Below are 25669 nucleotides of genomic sequence, written 5' to 3'. Positions count from 1 at the left end.
TATTCAGTTTCCTCCTGGCAGGTAGCACCGGTCACGACATGTCGGCTCTGCCACAGAGAGCACGACGCTACCTGAACCAAATCAAAATCCACGATCACAGTCCAGATTTATGTTCCTGTCGTTGCGTGCTCTGCCAAGTTGAATCTCTGGCCCTCGCCTCAAACCTCAGTGTTCGATGTCGTTCACCGGCCACACCTCATGATTTATTAAGAAGCAGTTTCTGTGGCGTTTATCAATAAACCAACTTCTGCAGCTCCTCAGAACCAGAGGCGTTGTGTTGTGATTGTGCCTGAAAACAAGTGGATGGAAGATTGGTCGGTTGATTTGTGTCTATTCACTTGAAGCCGTGTGAAGTATCTATTGGAAAGTCATTGTTTGCTCCCCCCCCCCAGCTGTTTCACCATGGGGACTCTGTGCTTCGGGTGTTGTAGGGGGGTCGGGGGGGCGACCTCCCCCTGACAGTGACAGCTGTTATTTACATGGTGACACGCAGAACGCCAGAGGAGAAGGTCAGTGATGAGGTCGAGTGCTGCTCTCTTCTCGCTCGCCATCGACGCTTCACGCTGTCGTGCTCCACGCCGCACAATGGCTGCTGTCAGAGCGCCTCTTCACCGAATGATGACCCCGAGCCGGTGGCTGGAGAGGTGCGTGCTGGCCAGGAGAATGGAACAGTTTCATTAGCCTCTGAACCAGCTGAGGAGCTCATAGGAGGAAGGGACTGGTTCCTGCAAAAGGCTGCGAGCGTCTCGCGGGCGCCGGCGGCGTCGGCATAATTACAGCTCTTAACACTGGGAAAATGATCACCCTGCTACATCCCAGTACCACCAGTACCTTACAGGCCGTTGATTGTGGGATAATGGAGATGTGCAAAGTCCACAAGAAGAAAAATAATATAACATTTAAGTCTTTTGTTTCATTTGTAGTCTTTTCTTTGGCGCTTTCACGAGAGAGAAACGGTTTCCTGCAGTTGAGTCATTTGTTCGTCGGAGAGAGAGAATGAAAGAGGAGAGGAAGACAGAACGTCTGAGAACAAAACTTCCATTTGATAATAACTGGGAACTGGTTTGAGTTTGGACATTTTCTAAAGTTTATATGAATCTTAAATATTTTTTTAAATAAGTCCGATCAAATTTGAGAGATCTGGAGCAGATTGTTAGAGACTGCCTTGGTGAAGGATTATAATTCTACTGGTTAGAGTTTGTTAAAAATCAGGAACCTTCTCTAGAATATAATAAAGTATTTATTCATATCCCAGACAAACTGAGGTGTAACTGCAGGAGAGCCAGTGAATCACTGAACATGCTCCTAACACAGAGCGACTTGTTGACACAGCTGAAAACTCACTTTTAAGAAAGTGTCAAGATAAACAGACCCAACTCAGAATGTGGGTCCTCCTCTGCTGGCCCCGGCTCCTGTGGGAGTTCAGCTGCTCCTCAGTGTGGACGCTGGGATGTCTCCTGCCCCGGGGGGGTCTTGGTCGGTGGGACGAGAGAGACACCGCTCCTGCTCATTACTGGGCTGCTGCTTGTCTCGCCTGCAGCACTGGGAGCTGTTGTTCCAGTGCAGAGGGGCCACAGAACCAGAGCACTCACACAAACTGCAGATATTATGGAAACATATGCACTTACGCACATTAAACATGCACACACACACAAGCTGCCGACAGTTTGTCCTGTCCTGATGGAAGCAGACACGGTGCACAGCCGAGGTCTCCGAGGTGGAATTAGAGTCTCGCTGGCTGCTCGGCGTGGGGGGGGGGGGGGGGAGTGATTACCGTTACATTAAAAGGTACGACCATAAAAGCGCGCCACGACCGAACCCTCGCAATTCATCAAAGCGATCCCACGGCGCGTCTTTTGCTTATCAAATTGTAAAATATTGTCCGTGACACGGGCGTAACAGGGGCGTAATTAATGCACTAAATCAATTCTGGATCGCTCAGCGCGCAGTGGCCCTGCTGGGACGCCGTCATTACCGCAAATTATGGTGGCAGATGCACGGGGCCAAGAGGAATGGATGAAGTTCCCCCACAGCCGATCCTGCTCCCACCTGCTCCGACTCACCGAGCGGGAAACAGAGAGCAAATAGTTTGATTAGCGAGCGCTGTTTAGATTTTCATGTCCTGGAACCGAGCCGTGGGTTTTAATGACGAGGTCTGAAGACGTGAGTTCAAGAGATGAGATCATGAGTCGGATCTTTTCTTTTTGTTTAGAGACGTTGTTTTCTGCCACGGGGTTTTGAGAAAGGGAAATGGAGAGGACAGGCCGTGAGCCCCCCCCCCCCCTCGTTGAGAAACACAAATGAATAATGGAGTTTCTCTCGTCCCAGTCTTGTCTCCAACAACTTCCCATGAACTTTGTGAAATCTTCAGATCTCGGCTGAGAACTTATGAATAGTAACATTATGAGAACAGCCGAGCAGAAAGGAAGTTTCATGTCTGGCAGAGTTTAGAGGATCTCGTGCAACCGGGGCCGAGTTCACATGGTTTCATGAAGGACTCGTTATTTATGAATATTGTATTTTCTACTGATTCCAGTTGTTGATTAAAGCAGCGTGTTTGCATGTGAACTCTCAGTCCCACGCTTTACAGAGCGTTCTGCATCTTTTACTCTCTCACTGTGACATGAAACAAAAATAAACACGTACTCATTATGCACAGGAGCAGTGGATCATCAGGAGCAGGAGATGAGCAAAGGAACTGGAATTGAAGATAAATCACAGAATGGTGGGGGGGGGTGGGGTGTCAACAGGAGAAGTGATGATTCCCTCTCCTCGTCTTGTTGGTCTGAAGCCGATCAGTTCCTCCACCAGCAGCTGGGCCACAGCAGTGAAGCGTGGGCCTCACTTTGCTCTAAAAGCCTCCTCTCAACGCTGATAGGATGATTGTGCATCAAGTGTGTGTTGTGTGTGCAGGTTGTTGGCATTTTTCATACATTTGCCGTCATGCCAGGTGGCGCCTGAACGCTCACTTGAGCAGTAAATGGGACAGAACCTGCGTGTGCTCTCATCGGTGTGATACCTTAATACCACAGTGATGCTGTCGTGCTCCCGGCCCCGCTCCCGCTCGGCATGCTGGGACGTTTCTCCCTCGGCCTCCTCTCAGTGCACATCACGTCTGTGACATCGATCGCTCCGTTCAGAGCACTCAGCCCCCCCCCCTCTTCACATATTAAAAAGGCATGTTAGCCGCAGATTAATTTATGGCTGTTTGTAAATTGTTGCTCCCGATGCCTTTTTTATATCTGCGCCTTGCAGCTGGCTCAGGGAAAATCACCCTGCTCCTGCTCCTGCTCCTGCTCCTGCTCCTGCTCCTGCTCCTGCTCCTGCTCCTGCTCCTGCTCCTGCTCCTGCTCCTGCTCCTGCTCCTGTGTGAAAGTCGGTTGGTGTGAGTGTGTTTGTGTTAGTGTGGTGCTCCTCTGCTCAAAGTCCTGCTGCAGGTACCAGTCTCAGCCTGTACGTGGACAGTGTCTCTTATAACTGCACTCCTCCATCTTCACCTTTTATCTCCTGTACCTTCACACCAGGAGAAGAGAAGAGAGTTCTTATAGATGCTCAAAGACAAAGGCTGAAAACAACTTCTCTCCTTTCTGCAAAACGCTGTCAGGCTCAAACTGCCTCGTCCTGAAACCCCATCAGAACACCATGAAGCCTCCTGGTTTATTCCATCTCATTACTTTCTCTTTCTGCCACTCTGAATTGACTGTAATTCCATTAGAGCTATTCTCAGGTCCGTCCTGTTAAGTATTACCAAGTGTATCAGACACATTCTTGAAATATGTATGCAGATAGCACACACTCTTCTTCTATATTCCTCAACTTCTGCCTCTGGAGATATTCCCACGCTGGCTGAAAACGTCTGGAAAGCATTTCCCTCCTGCTCAGTAATCTGCTCTGCTAGCGGCTGTCGGCTGGAACCCGGTGTGTCTCGGTGTCTGAAAGGAAGCTGCTTTGTTTGTCTCCTATAAGACTCACAGCATTAATATAAAGAATAAAGTATATAATAGCGTCACGCTTTAGTTTCAGTTTTATTTGATTGCAGCGCAGCTTTTTGCCCCGACCAGGATTTCATATTTTTAAAAACTTCTTCTCACAAAGCAGAGAGTATGATGAATGTTTGAATTGTCAGATAAACCCTGGACTGAAAGCATCACCTGTACGTCACGGTGATGCCTCTGTCTCCTCCACCTCCTCTCCTCCTCCATCTTCTCTCTCCTCCACCTCCTCTCCTCCTCACGTTGTCTTGAACATCGTCTCCTTCCACCTCCTCTCTTTCCGTCAGGAGTTTTTCACCGTGCTCTGCTCAATCGCCCTCGTTTGAAGTGGCACAGAATCCCCATCGAGTTTCACTGGTGCCACAGCAAAGTGACTCAGACTCACCAGCTCCGTCTCCGTGATGTCAGCCACATGCACAGAATCTGCGTCAAGGCACAAACCAGCCTGCAGGCGGCCGCAGCTCCGAAGGGCTTCCTCCCCCGCTGAGAAATGAAATCACTTTTTGCAGTTTGTGATTGGCTGAGATAACTAACACATGCACACTAACACACACACACACACACACACAACCACACACACCACACACTCATCTACTGAGCGTAATATGAGTGATCTTTGAAATTCAGGTTGGAGCACTCGGCTGACGATTTCAATAAAGGTGCATTCTGTCTATTTACCCAGCCGGGGAGAAGTACCCGGTATCTGTCATGAGTGCTTCATCTCCGACTCCATCATGCAGCCAGATTGATTTATAACACCAGCATCTGCAGGTGATCGTGCACACACACATACACAAACACCTTGTGTTGCCACAAATCAGGACATCCATCTCCGATTAGGGCAATTTGATTCCAGAGCCATGGAGGAGTTCAGAGCTGAAACGTGGCCGGCATCAGGCCTCCACCATCATTTTGTACTGGAGGGAAAATGGCTAACAAATAACACACACGCACACACACACACACACACACACACACACACACACACACACACACACTTCTGTGCACTCACACTATATAAGGAGACAAGACAGATAAAATCTGACATGGTTGTAATCAGTCCCACAGCTGCCGGCTTACCTGCACAGAATATATATAAAGTTCACAAACTCTACTTTTCAACCAGGAGAGAAAAGAGTGAAGAGCCTCTGGTGTGATAATTATAATGTTGTTATTTAAATTAAGATCTTTACGTCTTCTACAAGATCTGAACCAAAAACCAGCAGACCTGATGAGCAGAGCTGCAAAAACGAAACCACATTTTAAAAAGTCTTTACTTTGACAAATCATTATCTGTGAGAGTTCCTCGTGTTCACGTCTCTTCCTGGTTCTTTAAATCTTCCACTCAGTCGGGTCGTCCTCTGCTCGGTGAGGACGTCTCCACCGGGGGCAGGCAGCTGCAGACTGAGACCAGGGGTGGACACGGTGACATGTTTCTGATATGGAGCCTGCTCTAAACCTGGCACTAAACTAAAGTTAATATCATTTAAACGTTTCTTCTCCGTGGACCGAGAGTCCAAGTTCTTCTGATTCACCTCCTCAGTGTGAATTCATTTATCATCCAGACAAACTCCTCCCTCGTCCACCGACGGCTGCAACCAGCTGTGCATCAGGTCCAAGCTCCTGAAGGGGCCGTTAAACCCCTTCCTCCTCCCCAGAGCAGTGAAGTGACCCTGGCCCTCCGAGGCCCCTGAGCCCCCCCTCTTCCTCTCCTTTGGCCGGGCCCCTGCAGATTGGCCCCGTCCTGTTAGGAAACCTGCCAGCCCTCAAACCCTCCGTCCTGAGCTGGGCTGCCCGTGAATAATGAGGGGCTTGACTATGAGACACAGGAGCGAGGGGCAGCTGGAGATGAGGAGCTTCTCACTTTCTGCAGCACGGCTGCTGTCGGGGGAGCAGAGAGCCGCCCCTGGCTGACGTGCACTAGCTTTGTCACATAACTACATTATGTAGCGTCCCCAAAGGCCACAGCATAATGCGATCCGCCGTGCGACTGGTGCTGGGTTGCTACCACAGCTTCGCCTCATGAGTTATGTATTAGTGTTTCCTCTGCAGCTTCAGGATCAGATACTGTACTGTCACTGCTTCGGCTCGGCCTGCTAATGCGCTGCAAACGTTCCCCCGTGGTGATTTTAATTCAGGAGTCAGGGTCACGCTGGAAATGTGTCTTGACAATGCAGACGCCTCACGGACGCCACTCGTGAAGCGGCCTCATGTGAGACTGTCGGCCTGTCTGAGACAATAAGTATCAGCGCCAGGAGCCAGGAGCACAGCTGCTGCTGGAGGCGCAGCCCTGGATGTCATCACACAGACACACACACACACACACACACACACACACACACACACACACACACACACACACACACACACACACACACACACACACACACACACACACACACACACACACACACACACACACACACACACACACACACACACACACACACACACACACACACACACACACACACACACACACACACTCTCACACACACACACACACACACAGTCATTCCAAAGTCACTGTCAACACTCGTTGGTTGTGGTAGAACTGAGTGTGTGTGACTAACATTCATCCAGTGGCGGCTTGTGTAACTTTTAAAAAAGCATATTTTCATAGATTTTGATCCATTTAATAAATCATAACTTATTAAACTTTATCGTCAGGCTCTATCTCAGCTGTCAATCGTGACCTTTCACCCTGTTTATATCAAATCAAATAACTAAGTCAAGATTTAATATCTAACAATTATTGTGTGTTTTTATTTGGCGCCTTCTAATTGTGTCACACATGTTGCCGACTGGTTTGTGCGTCTCTGCTGTGACTTCACACAACGCGTGACGAAGGAGAACCACACTCGTCTTCTCTTTTCTCTGAATGAAGAGAATCAGAAACACAGAACCTGAGGATGAGCGAGCCGGCCTCATTTGAAAAGGAATAGAACAAATCCCCTTTTGAATGTTCCCCACGTTGGCTTCCCGGTGTTGGATCAGGATGACGCCGCGGTGGGATCCGGCACGCCGTGTGCGAGCAGACACTGTTCCACTCAAAGTCCAATTAAAGTCTTTTGATTGAGCCGAGTGAGAAATTACCTTTTTCCTTTTGGCCTAATGTGCCGGTGGAGGAGCTGAAACACCTGAAAGGGAAAGGGAGTTGATTTCAAGCTGCTCTGTGCCTGCGGCATGAAGAGTGCTGCGTGGGTTCAAACCCCCTCACCCCTCACCCCTCCACCCTCTGCCTTTGATCTGCTTCCTATTTGAAGTGAGCAAAAAGCCCCCCCCCCCCCCCCCCCACACACACTTCCCACCCTGTTGGTTCATCTCCCAGGAGTTCCTCGGGGGTGCCATCAACAAATGTTCCCTCACGAGTTCCCTGAAAAGAGCGAGCTCTGCACAAACACCTGCGCTGAATGACTCACCGCCGGGTTCTCCAGGATTTCTCCTTTTCTCTCAAAGTCATCGGCCCGACTCGCCGAGGCCTTGATTTCTTTAAAACAGGATTCCTCAAGAATGTCACGCCCGGGCGCTCTCGGCGTGCTTAGCAGCCAAACAGAGGCACGAGGTGAAGGAGTGCATCGCTTCCCCGGCGCAGCTCATTCAAGTGAATTGGTAAACAGGTCCCCCCCCGCCCATTGACTTTGCCGCGGCGTGGAGGAGGCGGATTGTCGGCGGCGCTCGGATCAAACCGCTGAGAGTCGGCAGACATGCGCCGCTGCTCTCTCCTTGACTCGCTGGCAGAGAGCTCTATATGTATGGAAATGAGCCATAATCACCATAATATGTGTCCCATCTCCTGTAGGTTATAATGGAGTCATTACACTTTTCTTTTGTGAGGCCTTTTCTACCCCGTCTTCCTCTGCATCTCCACTTCAGTGTACCTCCCTCCCTCCTCCTCCTCCTCCTCCTCCTCCTCCTCCTCCTCCTCCTCCTCCTCGTGCCATCTACCTCATTTGCACCCTCACTCATCCAGGTGACAGGAACAGGTGCACTATTAATTATGCTTTAAAATCTCCCTGGCTGTGAGCTCTCTGCAGATGCTCCAGTGCACCGCACCCTCCAAACCCTAAACTCCTCTTCCTCACTTCCTTCCTCCTCCTCTCAGCTCCTCTACCTCCGTCTCCTCTGGTGCAGCTTCTCACTCTTGCTGTCCAACATCTCCTGCTAGTTTCTTACGTCCCGATAACGACCTAATTGTCTTATTATCTCCAGACATCAAACTGCTTCCATGTGATCATGTCTGACTATCTCATTATCTCGAGACAGCAAATTAGGATTCGGTGATGCTGGTGTTTGCTTTCCGGAGGTAACAATTGAATTACCTTGTTATCTCAAGATATCAAACATTGTTTTCTCGTGAGCACGACTTGAATATCTCATTATTTTTCAGATAAGGGAGCCGTGGTGTTCTTTCGGGGGGGATCCAGCTGCTGCGCCCCACTGATGTTGTTTAGGAGTCTATCCAAATCCGCTTAGTCTGATGAAAGCAACACTGCGAGGAGGACAGACCCGAGCAGATTACGTTCTTTAAAAACAAATAAGAGAGAATTAACCCCATGATGGAAATAAACCCTCCTGGATAGAGGAACATTTACAAATGGGGGAATAACGCTGAGGTTCTGACGGCGTCACCAGTGTGATGCAGCAGGTGGGCGACAAATGAAATCACCAGCAGCCTCCGCAACACTCTCCCTGCTCCTTCTTTCCTTTTCTCTTTAAACCCATCTCTCCGTATTAAGATAGAGTTTAAAAACAGGAGCTGGTTAGTACATCTAGTCCGGCTCTGTGCTCTAAGTGCCACTTGAAGCTATTTATGAGCATTTCCATTTTATTCTTCTTCGTGCTTCTGCTTCACATTTGAGGAGGAAAATATTGAACTTTATGCTCCAGTGCATTTATTGGACTGCAGTGGGTTTTCACTTTTAACACTTTATCTGCAGTAAAAGTATTTCTTCTTTGTTTCCCGGAGAATCTTCCAATGGTTCATGTCTCTTAAAGCTGCACAACCTCAGCTAAAAGGTCACTAGACAATAATAAATGATACAAGTACTCAAATTTAGTATTTTTTAAATTTAAAATAGATTTTATAATGCAAACCTGGGACAGATAAAGGACATTCTAGTGTTTTGCATTGTACGTACCACAACATAAAGATTGTGCAGTGAACAAAATGCAGAAGTGACAGACAAAGACTTTCTTCTCTAAAGAGAATTCATATCTTAGATATTATAGTTTTCATTTCAGATCCTTTCAAACTGGGATCATCATCAAACATCTTTAGCCTCAGAGGATTAAAACATAAACCAATGGTTCTCTTCTCATGTTATCGATGTCACATTATAAACCAAAGAGGTCAAAGAGAATATCCAGTATCTCAGAAGAAAAGTCCAGAACCCTGCGGAGGAATATACATATATATGTGTGTGTGTGTGTGTGTGCAGCAGGACTTTGTTTTTCTTCTTTCCAACCACATTTATCATCTCACAACCTCTCAGATTTATCTCATGACCCATCGGAGCGAGCGCAGAAACCAGCGGATTCAACTATTCAGCAGCAGAGTGCGAGGAGCAGATAGAATTAGTTAAACCTCAGTGAGCAGCAACACTAAAATACTGCTTACATTCACATTGTAAAGTCAAAGACATCTTAATATCAGCCGACAGGTTATCGTTGTGCTTTAAACCTCCACACGTTGGCTGGTGATGGATTTGATGTTTGATTCTGAGGTTCTGGTCGCGGCGGGCAGGAAGTCGGCGTGCACGGCTCTGACCGTCCCAGCGTGCTCACCTCCATAAGATAAGATGATCCTATTAAAGCTGCATAATTCAGCTGCTTTATGATCTGAATACACATGCAGCCACACGGACACCAGGCGTCTTCATTCACACTTCCCTTAAAGTGCAGCGTGTGTTCGATCTGAATCGGGGGTGAAGCCCGAAGGCGGTTCTTGGGAAGACAGAAACTGGGGGAATGAGTTTGTAAATCCTCTGGCAGGGTTTCTTCACACTGAGTCGGTGAATAACTCGTCCACACGTTCACGTCATCAGCCTCAAATCATCAAGCATTTTGGGGATTAGTGTCTGCTTTGTCGGATTCCACCTGAAGCTCTCGGCCCCCGACTTTTCATTTCACTTCTTCCTCATGCAGAGAGAGTTCCTGCTTCATTCCAGCTCTGCCTTGAATGGAAAGTATTTAAATCAGAAGTGTGAATCTGGGTTGTATCTGGAGGGGTCACAGGTTCCCAGGCTCAGCCGCTCGGGGACTGTGTGTTTCAGAGACGCCTTCTAGGGTGATTAAGTATTGTTGTAGTATATGAAGCTGCCTCGGCCTCGCTGACGCCTCCTGCAGATTCAAAGAGCAATTTACCAACATGTGAAATTCACATTCCGCCCCGAGCGCCAAGCGAGCGCAGAGAGCAGCCTGCCGGGACCGGATCCTGTTTGACTGAGCGCTCCACACAAGGCCACTAATTGCATGTGATTGATGGAGAAAAGCGCTGGAGGAAATGTTAAACTTGCAGTGCATTATGGGTAGTTGACCTGCGTGGACTGCGTCTTGTCTATGCCTGATAGCAGAGCCATGTGTGTGTGTGTGTGTGTGTGTGTGTGTGTGTGTGTGTGTGTGTTTGTTCTGTGGATTCGGCTCAAACCCTCCGTGGCTCTCACAACACAACACAACTGGAATCAAAAGATTCCGACCGAACACTTTCTGAGATAACGACCTGAACTGGTGCCCGAGCGTGTGAAGCTTTTAACTCCCTCCTCGTTTGGAGCCACTTTAATCACCGGGTTATTTTGGGTGAGGATGAAGGGGTGAGACAGGAGCGTGGGCGAGGCGGTGGAGGGGCCGTGCACCTTGTCGGTACAAATTACCCCCCCTCCCACTCTGCTTGTTAAGTGTGTGTTTTCTTCGGTGTGCAGGGGGGACACACACCAGTTGATCGGCCCACCGTCCGGCTTGTTAAGTCTGAGCACATCGCCCACCAGGCAGCGGTGGGCAGCTTCTCCGAGCGGCATCCTTCAGTTGTGTGTTTGTGTTTCTGAAACAGAGCGCGCTTGATGCAGCGGGGGGGGGGTTTACTTCCCTACAGACCTCCCTCCCTCCCCTCCCTCCCTCCCCCGCCCCCCACCTCCACCTCACAGGAATGCAGATTCATATTGATGAATAAAAGAAACTATTTACAGCAACATAAGGAAATGAAATGGTGTCAAAGTGAAAGAAAACGACTGAGAAAGGGAAGAGTAATCCTTTAATTGAATTAAGTAAATTACATTAAAAAAGAAATCCTCTCTCCTCTCCCTCTCTCCCTCTCTTCTCTCCCTCTCTCCCTCTCTCCCTCTCTCGCTCTCTTCTCTCGCTCGCTCCGGCTGGAAGGCTTTCCTGCAGTTGCTAAGGAACAGGGAAACAGTTTTCTGTGGTTGTGCCGGCGCCCCCCGGAGGCCGGCAGGGAGAGGGGGGGGCACAGTGGGTGCACTGTGGAGTCTGCCAGCAGCCCAGTGCGTGCCCACAGCTGGGTCGGGGTTACAGAGCCCCCCCCCCCACCTGTTCCCAGTCACAGCGCCGCTGGCCGGCACCTGGGGATGGCGGCGGCGTTATAGCGATAGCATTGCAAGCTTACGTGCCCCCCTCCCCCCCGGCCCCCAGCTGTAAACACAGGGTCGTGGCGGGGTCATAGCGATAGCGTGGCGAGCTCACGTGCCCCCCCCCCCCCCGGTCCCCAGCTGTAAACACGGGGTCGCGGGGGGGTCATAGCGGCGAAGCGGCGTGGCTTCCAACCACGGGAGCGGATCAACAAGTCCCCCGGAGACGACTTCCTCTTCCTCGCACGCTGCTTTCAGAGGCTGAGTCACAAGTTGCACACAGTTGCAGGAAGTTGCACACAACTCTCGAGCAAACACACAAATCACAAAGCACATTGGACAGGAAGCTACAGGAGCAGGGCTCTGTGACAGGCAGATGAACACAACTCCTTTGTGCAATAAGTATGCTAATCAAAGCCTCCGCTGAAATGGATTCTGCTGCTCTTTTATTATGTTGCCCCCCCCCCCCCCCCCTCCCTCCTCAGGTGATTGACACATTGTAATCTCGCTAATAAGCACCTCGGCTGTCGGTTTCTTTCCCATTGTCTTAGAGACACAATGGAGCGACGTGGCAGCTGCACAGCACAGAGCGCTCGATATAGCAGCTCATCTCAGGTACCTGCTATTATCCTGAGGTGCAGGAGCTCGGCGTGCTGCGTCCCCACCCCCGGTCTCCACTGGGCGTCCCCCGGGGGTCAGCAGCCAGTCACACCTCCCCTTACCCCCCCCCCCCCTCACAGCCAGTCATCCCAACTCTGGAGCTGCTCGTTACTTTGGAAACTTTTCCCATCGTAGTCTGTCACAGGGCATTTTAATGATTTCTTTAAAATGACTCAGTTTGTGTAGCAATCTGCTCTTTTGTGTGTTTGCTGCTGGGATTCCACTGAGGGAGGATGTCTGTGTAGAGGAGCAGTCACTTTCTTACGAAGATTAAGTTCCAGCGAATTTTGCATGACACCTAATTTGACTCATCTCCACTTCCTGTTGGATATGAACGCTGCCATGTGACACATCTGCTAACATGGAGGAGACACGTGAGCGCCCTCTACTGCATCATTCAAACACGTCGTTACAATCTCCCATTAAAAAGACAGAGCTCTGCAGCTGCACCAGCGCCCCCTACTGGTCGGTCTTGTCGTGAGGAAATAATGTGACTCATTCTCGATGGTGGAAAAGAATCTAAAAGAAAAGCCACAGGAATAAATTCTGTGGAGGCTGCAGACGATTGTACAAACAGATCTGTTTCCTCTCCTTCTTTTAAATGTAATGTTCTAATTAGGCCTGTCAGTGGTGGTCGGTAAAATGTGTTAGTGTGGCATTTAACAGCTGTCGTATGTGTTTTGTGAGTTTGTGTGTGTGTCTGTGTGTGTCTGTGTGTGTCTGTGTGTGCGTCTCATGGAGCTCCGGCTGCTGTTTGAGTGACTCAGATGAATATTGCATGGCCACAGAGATGGAGTAGCAACAACAGCGGGGGACAGATGTGTTTGAGAAGACGTACCAAGCTTTCCTCTGCAGGGCTGTATATATAGATATGAATATAAACAGTTGAATTTCACAATAAGAGCGTACGTCTAGAATCATAATCTCAAATCCATTTGAATCTTGTGATTGGTTATTTGTTTCTTAGGTTCCTGTATCGTTGCGTCTGAAGCTGCAAACAGCTGCCGGGACACTTTAATCAGAGGAGACGTGTAATTAGTCTGTAGCCGAGGTGACATTTTAATCTTTTTGCTCTGTTTGGCCAAGTTTTTCCGGAGCCTGACATTTCAAAATGCAAATCACGCTCCGTGTGCCAGGGCCGGGCCGCTGGGTGACGCCATCGTCTGCAGCCGGTGGCTGACAGTCACACGCACACACCGTGAATACCTTTTAATTACTATAATGTGGAAAAACACATAATACCTAATAATCAATGACTCTGTTGGGTTTTGCCGGGGCTGCACAAACCCTTTACAGAGTGGTCGCTCTTCTGTCACAAACCGTCTTTGACAGCGGCGTGCAGAGAACGACACTTTTAATTACGGCCTGTCATCAAGGTAATTAGGCACCGCCCCCCCACCCACGATGTCACTGTGATGTCACCACGATGTTTGTCTGTAAACGTTGTCATCGGATAATTCAGGGAAACTTCGCCCACGCACAGAAAAAGAACAGGATGCATTAAACTGTTAGAAGACGAGTTAGAAGGAAAAGTGTGAAAAGTTTCTAGAATCATATCCTGTGATTTGAATTGTCTGGTATCTAACATCCTGCTGTGGTCTGTGTCCCTGCAGTCGATCCGGGAGGTGACGGGCTACGTGCTGGTGGCTCTGAACCAGTTCGACTACCTGCCGCTGGAGAACCTGCGCATCGTCCGGGGCACCAAGCTCTACGAGGGCCGCTACTCCCTCGCCATCTTCCTGAACTACCGGCGGGACGGGTACTACGGCCTGAGGCAGCTGGGCCTCCGCAACCTCACAGGTAGGATTGATGAGGCTGGATTATTTAAAGACACGCTGCGGGTTCAGCACATCAGCGTGAAGCTCCGGCACCTCTCGCCTCTCCTTCTTTTCTTTCTTCCACTTTCCCTCTCCGGAGTTAAACGGAGCAAAAAATGAGAGTCTGCTTGTGTGGATTCATTTTTCAGCCGCCTGTGAAATATTCCCTGCACTGGAAGCGCTTGTGTTTGACTTGTTTTTACACCCAGATTTAATAGGGCCTTTTTAATTAAGTCACAAAATTGGAACTCAACTTTTTGAAGCTACGTATCTGCAACCCTGGCAAATTAATCTGCTCTGTTGCTCTATACAAGGATCAAATGTCTGCGAGAAGAAGTCCTATTTTCACATTAATTACATTTTTGTTTACACTCTCAAAAATAGGCCTCTTTCATGGAGGAACTTTTGGGAAGTGCTCGTGTTTGCTATGATTTATGGATGAGCAGTTTTTTCTCTCATCATGTGAGAGGACTTATTGAAAGTGGACTGCATTTTGCAAAGAGAAGCTTTGGTGTGATTTGATCTCGGCGTCAGTTCATCACTGTCTGAGCCGTGCGGTGACCTTCCAACTCCACTCACAGTAATAACAGCAAACACCATCTTCTCTTTATTTTCAAAGTGGCCTCTTTATTGTCTTCCCGCTGAACGCGTCCTCTCCAGATTTTCTCCAAATAGCCAATTTCCTCGTTATCGCTCTAAATGGTCATGAGCTGCTCGCGGATGGAGCTGCGATGGCGGTCAGCCGGCTAAAAGGTTCAACTCCCCCCCGCACGCCAGGACTCGTGCTCTGCCTCTTTCCTCGGCGGCGGCATTACCATCGCTCGGGGAGAGAAACACGAGCTGTCAGGGAGAGAAGGACAACTGTCACTTAGGATCTGAGGAGAGGCAGCGCGAGGGTCGCTCACAGAATCTGTTGCTCTGTCTGAAGTGACACGGAGGAGGATGAGGGTAAACACAGAGAGGCTGAACGTGAGGGTCAGGAAGGAAACCGGGGAGTTCCAGGAAAACATGACGGCTGATCGGCCATCGATGCACAGGGCGCTTCAACATCCAACATGTGGAGAATGAAGAGAATGGAAGGCAGGAGAAGAATGTTGCCTTTATATTGGTTTATCTCACTGCTAATTCCACAAAAGTCATATGTCGTAAACCAAACATTTTATCATAAAGAATTAATAACCAGCCAGTTACATCTTTCTGGTGCTGATCTCCGTGTTTGAGGAGGAATCTCTAACGACGTGATATAACTCTGAAGTAGCTCCGGAGCATTACCACGGGATGAGAGAGCAGACCAGTACAAACAGAATTCATGATTCAAATAAATGAAAACACAACACAATGTTGGAGACCACGCGCTGCCAGAGAATCCGAGTTGGATGGAATTTGCTGGATTTCTTTGTGGCACCGGAACAGGAGAGATATCGTTGTTCTTCCAGGACAAGTTGAGCGGAAATCTTTTACAGTGTCTCTCCTCGGCCAACGGGATAAAGAATCATGTCCAACACGTATGTCCCTCTCAGCTCGGCCAGAGAACAGAGGCTGACGCACACAGGAGCTGCCAGTCCTCCTGTGAATTCACCAGCTACCAGCCTGACAGCAGCTACTGTACATGTTGCACCTCTATGGTTGGTTCGATGGCGTCCATGCAGAGGGAGGAGGCCAGAGCATGAAACAAGGAATCTGGGATCGAACCCACCACGGGCCGACCACGTGGTCCGTGCCCTACACTGCCAAGAAACCGGGACGCCTCTGCTCCATCCCCCTTTGTTGTATTCTGCCCGAGGCTTCTTCTCTGGCATCGATCCGCCCGCTTTGCACCGCTCTCCTCTGGGTATGGAGATCTATCCTGCGTTTCCAACTGCTGGCGATTCTCTGGCACATGTCTCACTCTCTGTGGAACCCAATTAAATGGCAGGGAACAAACACGAGCCGCGTGTCTTTGCCGTCCTCGTCCAGAGTCTGGGGGACGGACAGCGCGCTCAACAGGTGCAGTAAACCGTTGAGCGTGGAGAAGTCGGACAGCAGAGATTCATCCTGGCCTCTGGTTTCTTGTGATTGATGTCGGGGGATCAAACAGTGATCCACATTAAAGCCGGTGACAGATTTAGTGTAATAAGCTGTGTTTTATAGAGTCTGAACACGGTGATAAAAGACTCCTGAGAGTTTTAAGGGCAGGCTGACACCCTGAGCTGGTGCAGCAGGGGGACGTCTTCCACGTGGACCAGAGGAGAGCGAGGCCTACGTGGACCTTTATCCCCAAATGACTCGTGAGGGGAAACTGGTGTTGCTCTTTCTGCAGCGGACGTCTCATGACCTTCCCTTCACTGTTCCTGTCCCTCCTCCGTCAGAGCTTATTACCTCCTGCACAAGATGATATGTTCTAACCCCTGTTGCAGAAGAGAACAAAAAGCTGAAACTACCCTCGATCTGTAGCTGGGAGAATGTGGATCTTTAGTGCTTGTGACAGATTAGCTGCAGAATTTAAAGGAGCGTTGAGCCCTGGTGGAGGGATGAGATCATTCTAGTTTATTTTGGGGTTTTGTTTTCGTCACTTTTCCTCTTTTAGCTCGTGAGAGAGTTTGGTCGTGCTCACCTCCACTCTGAGGCGTTTCCTCCCCCCAAGGTGAAACCGTTGAATCATCAGTGCGCTTCATAAACTTCCTGGAATGAGGCGTAGATGCAGCTCAGGATTTCTTCCCCTACTGTGACTGAAAACACCCCCATAGAAACTGTGCTATCTTCACATACTCCTTTCAAAGTACACATTGCATTATTTATTTCCACGATGTAGAATCCACGTCTCCAGATTCCTCTTATTTCTTGAATCGTCTCGATCCCCAGTGGCAGAGTTTACCTCCGGTTCACCGCTGTGGCTCGGGCTCCCGGGCCCCCCCCCGGCCTCCTGTCTGACTGAAGCTCCACACATCTCCAGTTTTAGCACACACTCAGGGTGCTGCCACACTCAGCTGGCCTTTGGATCAAATCCACAGATCCCAGCGCCCGCGATGCTGCAATTAAGCCGGATCCCACCATGCATATGGATCAGAGCTGCTCCCCCCGATTCCCTTCCCTCCTCAGCCGGGGACAGAAAAATGAAAATACACCATTCTCTCTTTTAAGCTCACAATTAGGTTCACATATTATTTCCCCTTCTCAACACTCACATTCACTCAGACGTTATGCCTCTCACCACCTCCGCTGCATCCAGGGGGCATGTGTACGTGAATATATTCAACATTTCCCGCTGCACACAATACATTAAACAACAGCTTCACTGCTGCTCCAGCCCTCTGTGGACCCGGCACGCAGTGGGAGTCCACAGAAAGCATGCTATTCAGTTTGGCTGCGGAGTCAGTGTGCGTACAGCTACGTGGTCCTTACAGTATCAGGGATAAAGAGAAATCTGTGTTAAAGAAAAGCCTCTGATACTGACTTGTTAAGCTTTACCCTATTATGCCCCTGCAGCTCGGTGACGCCTGAATAACCTATAACACACACGTATCGACAGCCACACGGCCTGTGTGCATACACACAACATGCCTCACTACACACGCACACGCTGCACTGCTAATTACCCCCTGCTGTGCAGCAGTGGAGATAATAACCTCCATAACACTGAGAGAGCTGAGGCGTGTGGAATGGGTTTCACATCCAGTTCAGATCCCGTTCGGCTCTTTCTTCACTTCACTTTGTTTTTTTCTGTTTTTCTGGATGAACGCCAAATGGCTCAGTTTGCCCCAAAGAGGGCGCCGACTCCGGCTTCCCATCTGGTTGCCATACCACCCCCCCCTACTCCTCACATGCCCATGTGCAGAGAGCCAATTACCTCTCTCTGCCGCCCCCTGCCTTTCCTCTTTCCCCGCTCCACCCTCTCACCTGTGATGCTTTCTGTCAGGCTCAGTGAGGCCGTGGTGACACCGCCCGGTGCCTCCGCCTGGCAGCCGCCCAGCCGCCCTCTGGTTCTAGAGGAATAACTCACGGGCGCTGTCCTGCTAATTGCAGCGTTTTCTCTGAGCACTTTGAACGCATTTAGGCCAAATTACCAACAGCAGTTGTTGCTGAGATGAATTGATTTATAGACTTCTTTTTAATTAACCCCCATGCGCGTCTTCATTTTCAGAGCATGACTATCGATCCACCGGCGCTCTAAGCACTTTCTCATCTTCAGAGCCGCTGAGCAGCTAAATCAGCAAAATGGAGATTGGTCTTCATATTTATGCAAGAAATCAAAAGCACAGAGAATTATTTACAGACACTGTTTAGTTCTATGACTGTCAGGGATGTAAAACCTTTTACCTCAGGGTTATGAAGATGTGGGATATAAGAGTGCATTTGGTCTTTACAGTAAATCACTTCTATTTGCGGAGGAATGGAAAGATGCATTTGAGCGCTCGGAAGGAGACGGAGCAGTCGAGCTGCTGAGCCTCAACCCTCCACCGGGGCTCAACTCTTCCAGTTAAGACATTCAGAGATGAGATAGAAAGAGGAATCCTGCAGCTCATCTGAAGACCGATCTGCATCTCCATCAGAGCTCGGTGCTTCAGGGAGAGAGAAGAGAAAAAGAAACACGGGGGAAAGGAAGTGTTGGTTATTGAGTTTGGACTTTGTATAGGAAAAAAAAAAACACGTCCTCTTTACTTAACATAAAGCTCGGGGTGTGATCTCCAAAATGTGGCGTAATTACAGGAAGATCAAATAGAGGCAAAGCGGCTAATGCTAATACCCACTCCGGCTCCGGACTGTTATGAGGGAGAGTGCAGGAACGGGCCCATTAATAATGAATCCAGTGTCATCATTAAGGCGCCAAATGATTAAAACATATCTCCCAGCTTCAAACGCTGCTTTGCTAGCCTAGAAAACGCTGCGGTCGTGGATCTGCAAAGCAAGAGAGTCCTTCATTCCACTGTGTGAAATAAAGTTTTGCTCTTTTTATTCTCTCATCTTCACCCCTTTTCTTCCCGGGGGTGAAAAGACCAAAGCAGCATCTTGTCCTTCTGAGAGGACACAACAGTCCAGGGTCACGTGACCTGGCGCTTCAGGCGTCTGTCGGGTTTGAACGTCCAGGTCGGACACGCCTCTCGTTCCTGACTCGTCTCGGTTGTGATGTCACCTGAGACACAATCACAACATCCTGTCGTAGCTCGGCGTCTCTTCAGGAGACAAGGAGAAGTGGGACGCTCATCCACATGCAGGAACACGATCGGACGCCATTTTCTGATCCCACAGTTTCTGTTCTCATGTCTCTATCTCCACTTCCCATCTCTTCACCCAGAAGGCATTGGAATGCCACGGCTGTGCTCTGTGTTATCAGCTCTGTGCTGCTGTTTGTGTTCCGACGCTCTGACAAGGAGACCCGAGGGGCTTCTGGGTTTGTTCCCATTAGCGGCTGTGACTCGTCCACTGGGAGGGCGAACGACACCTAATGGTATGGTAATGGCCCCCCTGGGCCCCCCAGGGCCGTGTGTCTGCGGCCCTGTTGGTGCTCTTAGATGTTCTGTTTCTCCTCGTAGGTCAGTGTCGGCTGACCCCGGCTAACTGAGCTACTTTCATGCAGCGACAGGCCCCCCCGCTGAGCGATAACGACCCTTTAACCCCTTCATCCTGTTTACTATCACAGATGAGAAGCTTCCTCCTGATCCTCCTACGACCTTCACCTCCCTGATGCTGTGGTCAATCCTCTCATGGCATCAGGGAGTTAGCATGAGGTAACTAGGAGGTACCCCCCCCACACACCACATTTATTCCTGGATGCTTCCTGTCCTCCAGGTCCGTTCCAGACCTCAGGATCCTGGTCCGTGTCCCGTCCCTCCACCAAGTGTTATTGAAATCCGTTGAGTATTTAGTTTCTTGTTCCTAATCCTTCCGACAAACTGACAAACAGATGGACAGGGAGGGAAACAACACCTCCTCGTTGGAGGCAATAAAGTTTCTGCTTCTAATAAAACCGACATCGATGTGCTTAGTTCAGTTCCCGAGCACAGAGCGACTTGCAGATACTTCCTCTGAGCCGGTCTCAGCAGAGATCGGAGAGAGACGATAATAAACATCTCCCTCAGGGGAACTCAAGCCCCATTCAGGCTGGATCTACTCCTCTGGGCGAGGGAGGAGGAGGAGGTGGTGGGATTTTAATACTACCATCACTGCTTAGTGGTTTCAATCCTGCAGGAGCACGTTCCGAGTGCCGGTCCTCCCCCCCCCCCCCCCCCACACACACACCAGAGACCATTACAGTCACAATTACCTGCTGTTTCCCTGCAAACTCACTGGTCCTCCTCTAATTCAAGTCCCGTCTGGAGCGATGCTGTATTTTAAATTGGAACCTGACAAAAGATGATTCTCTTTCCTTTTTGTTTCCTGAGTTTATATACAGATGGACAGACAACAGGAGAACGAGAATCCCACTTGTCTCGGGGCAGAAGAAGACACATGAGAATAAGAACGTGTTATTAATGAGCTTGTTCTTTAAGAAAAAGCCTCTGAAATAGCTGGTAAATGTTAATGAATAGATTATAAACGTTGACTCAGTAAATTGAAAGCCTAAGTGTTGAGAGTGTGACAGAAACGAGACATTGAGGAAGACGAGGGTCAGACACAGTTTAAAGTAAAGTTAAACTCAACTCAATCAAAAACAAAGAACTTCCCCCCACGTGTCGCTGAGATCCACCATTTTACTTTCATTTCTTATTCCTATTTGAGAAAGCCCCACTGGAGATCTGTGGCCCTCCTCGGCCTGTGGAGTGCAGCTCATGTCTGAGCTCATCGTCCCAGAAGACCAGGACGGTAGAAGTGTTGGAGCGGACCGAGGCCCAGAACCCTGCACCAGTATACCATAGAACCAGATGGAGGCAATTCACCGGTCATAGCTGATTTGCCGCGGTGTGTGTGTGTCTGCCTGTGTGTGTCTCAAACTACCCGAGTGTGTGTGTGGGGGGGGGAGTGCTGCAGCTCTGTGCCAGGAAATGACAAATTGCCCATTTAGCCCATTGTAGGTGTCAGTTCTAATGCGGGGGGGTTAGACACTTCTTCAGCGATTTGTTCCATGAAAATATGTCGCGAGCTCAATTTGAATAACAGACCTGGAGTCAGCCGAGCGGCGTGCGTCCCTGCACACACACATCAGCGCTCTCCAGGAACTCTCCTTTTGATATTTACTTCCCTGACTCAACAGTGGACGTTTAATAATAGCCCACATCGCAGGTTGTGTGGCGAGCTGCTCAGCGGCTTCACTGTCCTGATGGCCCCCCCGATGCTCCGCTCACAGTGCCCTCTAAATTCCACTTTGATGTTCTCAGCTTGGGCAGTTTTACCAGAAACACTGTGTGCAGCACAATAAGGGAGAGCGGTGCTCTGCTGTGAAAACCAGCCGTCACCGCGGCTGCAGGGAAACCTCCCGGCACAGCTCTTCATGCCGGCTGCAGACGGCACCTGGCAATTTATTTGATGGGTGAGCCGCTTGACCTCTGGGTCCCGGAGACTTATTAAAAACTCCAGAACTTCAAGAAAACCACACAACTGCTCAAAATGTTCAGATGGATTTTTTAAAAGCTCCCAAATTTCAACAAAGTATAATTGTAGAGTGAATTTATTCTGCAGTAATCCCTCCAGCGGCTCACACACTCACACACTCACACACTCACACACTCACACACACACACACACTGACACACACAAGCACGCTTTCGTTGATCATGGAAAACCACTGCTGCTCGTTAGGCTGATCAGTATTCCGCGGCGCCCCCCTCTCTTTGGCCGGCTCTTTTGTTTGCCCGTGCTGATTGGAGGGCCGCTGGTTAATTCAGATGCAGGGAAGCGGTGACAGAAGAAGCTTATTAGGGCCGCCAGCCCCTCCCACCTTAAGTGCAGAGTCTCCACTTCCATTTTCATTTGCCTCCATTATTGAATTTGCTGCCTTCTCAGTCGTCCTGATTGCATTTTGTGTCACCTCTAAAAAATATAAAATAAATCTGCCTCCCTCTCCGGGGCCGTGAGGCTCAGGTGGGAGACCTGCATCGTTACAGTAAAGTTGAGACACAGGGAAAAGTTTGGAGATCTTTATCCTTTCAGTTTGTTTTCTAAATGATAAAATGGACGACCCCTCTCCTCCTCCTCCTCCTCCTCCTCCCTCCACCCTGAAAAAATAAAGCCTGAATATCTGGCACTGCTTTAGTTTCTATGGTCACATGAGTCAGGATATGAAAAATCACCTCCTGGTTTCCTGATTATGAATCTTCCATTAAACGAAGCCTCGGTTGTTCACATTATATTTCCTCTAAACTTTAAAACTCACCCCCCGCCTGTGTGTGTGTGCGACCTGCAGCTCGTTCTGGGATGAGAGGGCGGGGGTGTGAACGTGTGTGTGTGTGTTTGTTTATAAGACAGAGACGAGAGCGGACGGGTGAAGCCAGAGTGGGTGGAGGAGGAGAGGAAGAGTGATGGCAGGGATTCATTTAGCATCCGTCGGAGCTATAAGTTAGATAGAATAGAGTGTCATCTGCCTCCTTCAGCGCGGCAGCTTCCATAATCTCCTAACACGGAGCATTTTTCATAAGGATTCATCGCAAAACAATATCATTCGAGACTGCAAAATTTAATCAGGGGCTTTAAAACACAATTATGGTTATCAGGGAGGACACGGCGGCGGCGCACTGGATGGTGGTAGCTGGGCTGGGAGAGTGGGGGGGGGGATGGGGGGGACCTCCCCCGCACTGTCTGCGCCCCGGCGCTCCTCTCCCATTTGTCACCCGGCACAATATCTCTCTGTCTGGCAGAGCTAATAATGGAGAAGTGTGGGAACGGGAGCCTGGAGACCCACCTCCGCCTTCCCGTGAAGATCAGATAAGTTCCCCTGAAGTCCGAGGCCCCGCGGCCGCCGTGGATCTGCTTGTAAGGACTGTATCATTTATAAAACACAGCGCGACCCTTTGTCAGCTTTTTAGGTGTGTGAATAATGCAGCTCCTTATAAAAGGTGCGACCGCAGGAGCAGAATGTTTCCTCTGCCGGGGAGAGCGGCTCCTCGCTCTGCTCTGTCAGAAGTTCATTTCATTTCGGTCGCTCGTCGCACCGAACACCTTTTTGTTTTTGCTGATGCTTTTACTTTTTTGCACCTCGAGGCAAAACTAGTTCCCTTTTACTGTCTCTATTATCTCAGCAATCTGCAGCCATTCATCTACCGGCGGCTGGTTTGCAGTCTGGAGACTTTACACTTATTCACGAGACTTGAGAATTATCTTTCTCTCAGGCAGCTTCTCTCTCTCCAGCCCCTGCGGTTTCTTTGCGTCTTTAGAGTAAACATGCTTGGAGGCACTGTACAGTGGAGTGCTTCTCAATTACACACGGGGGGGGGGGGGCCCTTTGGGACCCGCTACTTGTTTTCTGCTCAAGTCATGTGTTTACCTCACAGTGTGGGGTTTCTCTTTCTTACTGTAAATTGGCTTATTTTAAATTCAAGATGTTTAGCAGGTACATGCCGGAACACCAGATTAGTACAAACACTTGTTTGTGAGCCTCCTCTCACTCTTTCCTTTCTGCTGCGGCTTGTTTCATTGGAGTCAGTATTTTATGAGCATTGCAGCCATGAGATAAAAGAGATTTTTACCCTGAACTCCTTATTGTTCCCTCGGTTCCACTCATCGAGCTGCAGCGTTCTCTGGTTGCCTCGTGTACGTGTGAGGAGTTCAGAGAGCCGGTGTGAAAAGCTTTGAAGCAGACGCCTCTCGAGCTGTAATTCAACTTCTACGTAGAGTCGTGTTGTTTGTTAGCGCTCGTCCACCGCTCCTCCTGCTCGCTCCCTCTCTGAGACTCGTGATCTCTACAGGTGATTGTCCGTGTTATCCGAGAGCAATTGGAAATGTTGCCTGAGCACGAAACTCAATCTCTCTGCGTCACCGCCGCCGTAACTTCTCTCCTCCGGCCCTCGTGAGAGTCATTATTTTCCAGAGTCGCAGATTTGTCGCCATTTCAGTAATGCTCATCGGCGTTCCCTGAAGAGGTTGCACTCTAAGAGAATGAAGGCAATTTGTTTGGTTCCCCAGTTCGGCACCTTCTGTCACGCCAGCTGTCGGCGCTGTGTCACAGGCCACGCCGAGCACCAGGAACTGATGCATGTAAACGACTGCGGAGAGTTTACATTTCTCTTAGATACCATAGGCTGGAATAAAAGTCTGCAAATAAAGCTTTGGCCTGCTGGGTCGACAGTTAAACCATGGAAACAGAAAAACACTTTGAAAGGATTGTTTCTGCTCCATTAATCTCCTCAGTGCATCTGCAGAGTTTCACTTTTTAACAGAAATACTCTGTTGTACTCGCTGACTCATTCCAGTTCAAATCTGCTTCTGTCAGTGAAGGACCTGCAGATATTTCACAATAAAAGCACAATCCAAGACGCTTTTGACTTCATGCTCATGCAGTTGTAACCAGGGAGGATTTGAACCTTTAGGTGCATCCGGAAATTTAACAATAACAGATTTATTTACTGTGGAGGAAACAGCAGAACCAAATAAAAATCTGTATCTGACTAGAAAACCATAAAATATATTTATGAAACAAGGACATTTACGACCTAGGCCGCGTGCACACTGGATCTTGTTTCCATCAAGCAGTGGAAGCTGCTTCCCTCGGGGCTCTTTACATTTCTCTCTGAAGCTCGGAGTGATTAATTGGCGTTTAAGAGGTAAAGCCTCGACTTAACCCCACAGGCGTTGTGGACATGATGCATCTCGAGGATGGAGAGATGATGGTGATATAAAAGGCGAATGGGGGAGCGTCCACAGGCACTCGGCTCAACTGTCAGCTACGTGCCGCCGCCCCAGAGACGAGACAAAAGCTGCAGAGCGGTGGAGTCGTCACTCGAGGACGGATCCCCATCACAGTCTTCTTCATCAGCATAATGAGTGAGAGAAGGGAATGTGGGCCGAGTGGCCGGCAGCGCTGATGAAGGCTCGTCAGCAGCTCCCTGCAGAGCCACAGCCACTGATTGGTGCCGGGAAACTATTTCAAGAGTCGAGCTCCTCACTCCGTCGAACCTCAGTGAAATGACCTTAATTGGCTGCAGAGGTAACTGAGCACCGGATCGACTCTGCTCATTGGCCCTTATCGTCTGATTTGAGTGTGTGTGTGTGTGTGTGTGTGTGTGTGTGTGTGTGTGTGTGTGTGTGTGTGTGTGTGTGTGTGTGTGTGTGTGTGCACACCTCTTCCTGTGTTGCTCTTATCACTCAGGAGACACTGGATGTCGTCCTCTCTTCCACGTCAGGGATCTAGAATAAAAGCTTTCTTCTACGGATGTGTTTCAAATGTGCAGGATGAGAAACGGTTATTTACATCTTCATATTTCATTTAAAAGCAGTATTCTGGCCCCTGCCAAGTTCATTTGTCGACCACTCAGACAAACTCTCAGCAGGTAAATCTTCAGATTGAGTCTGTGTGAACTTGTTCTACATTAATAAAGGAACCAGATTGGAAGCATGCAGCCGTGACCATCAGGTAAACAGTGTGATATCAAGCACCGTGTGTTTCCTGTTGATCAGCTGAGAGGGGAACAGTGAGGTGGGATGTGAATTGAATCTGTTTTTTACTTTTATCCAGGTTATTAATATTCTGAATATTGTTTTCATTAGTGTGTGA

General features: G+C 49.3%; 1 protein-coding gene across 1 annotated transcript in view; it reads left to right on the top strand.

The window, feature by feature from the left end:
- The window catches only part of LOC133933829 (receptor tyrosine-protein kinase erbB-4-like), a 161948-nt gene that overhangs the window by 84465 nt on the left and 51814 nt on the right, over positions 1–25669 (top strand). The window contains exon 3 of the mRNA XM_062381066.1: positions 13846–14032. Within this exon, the coding sequence (XP_062237050.1) occupies positions 13846–14032 (187 nt within the window). The remainder of the gene's footprint in view (positions 1–13845; positions 14033–25669) is intronic.

This window comes from Platichthys flesus, chromosome 22 (assembly GCF_949316205.1).
Source record: "Platichthys flesus chromosome 22, fPlaFle2.1, whole genome shotgun sequence".
Lineage (NCBI taxonomy): Eukaryota > Metazoa > Chordata > Actinopteri > Pleuronectiformes > Pleuronectidae > Platichthys > Platichthys flesus.
The sequence above is the reverse complement of the archived record's forward strand: the minus strand, read 5'-3'. Positions and strand labels throughout refer to the sequence as shown.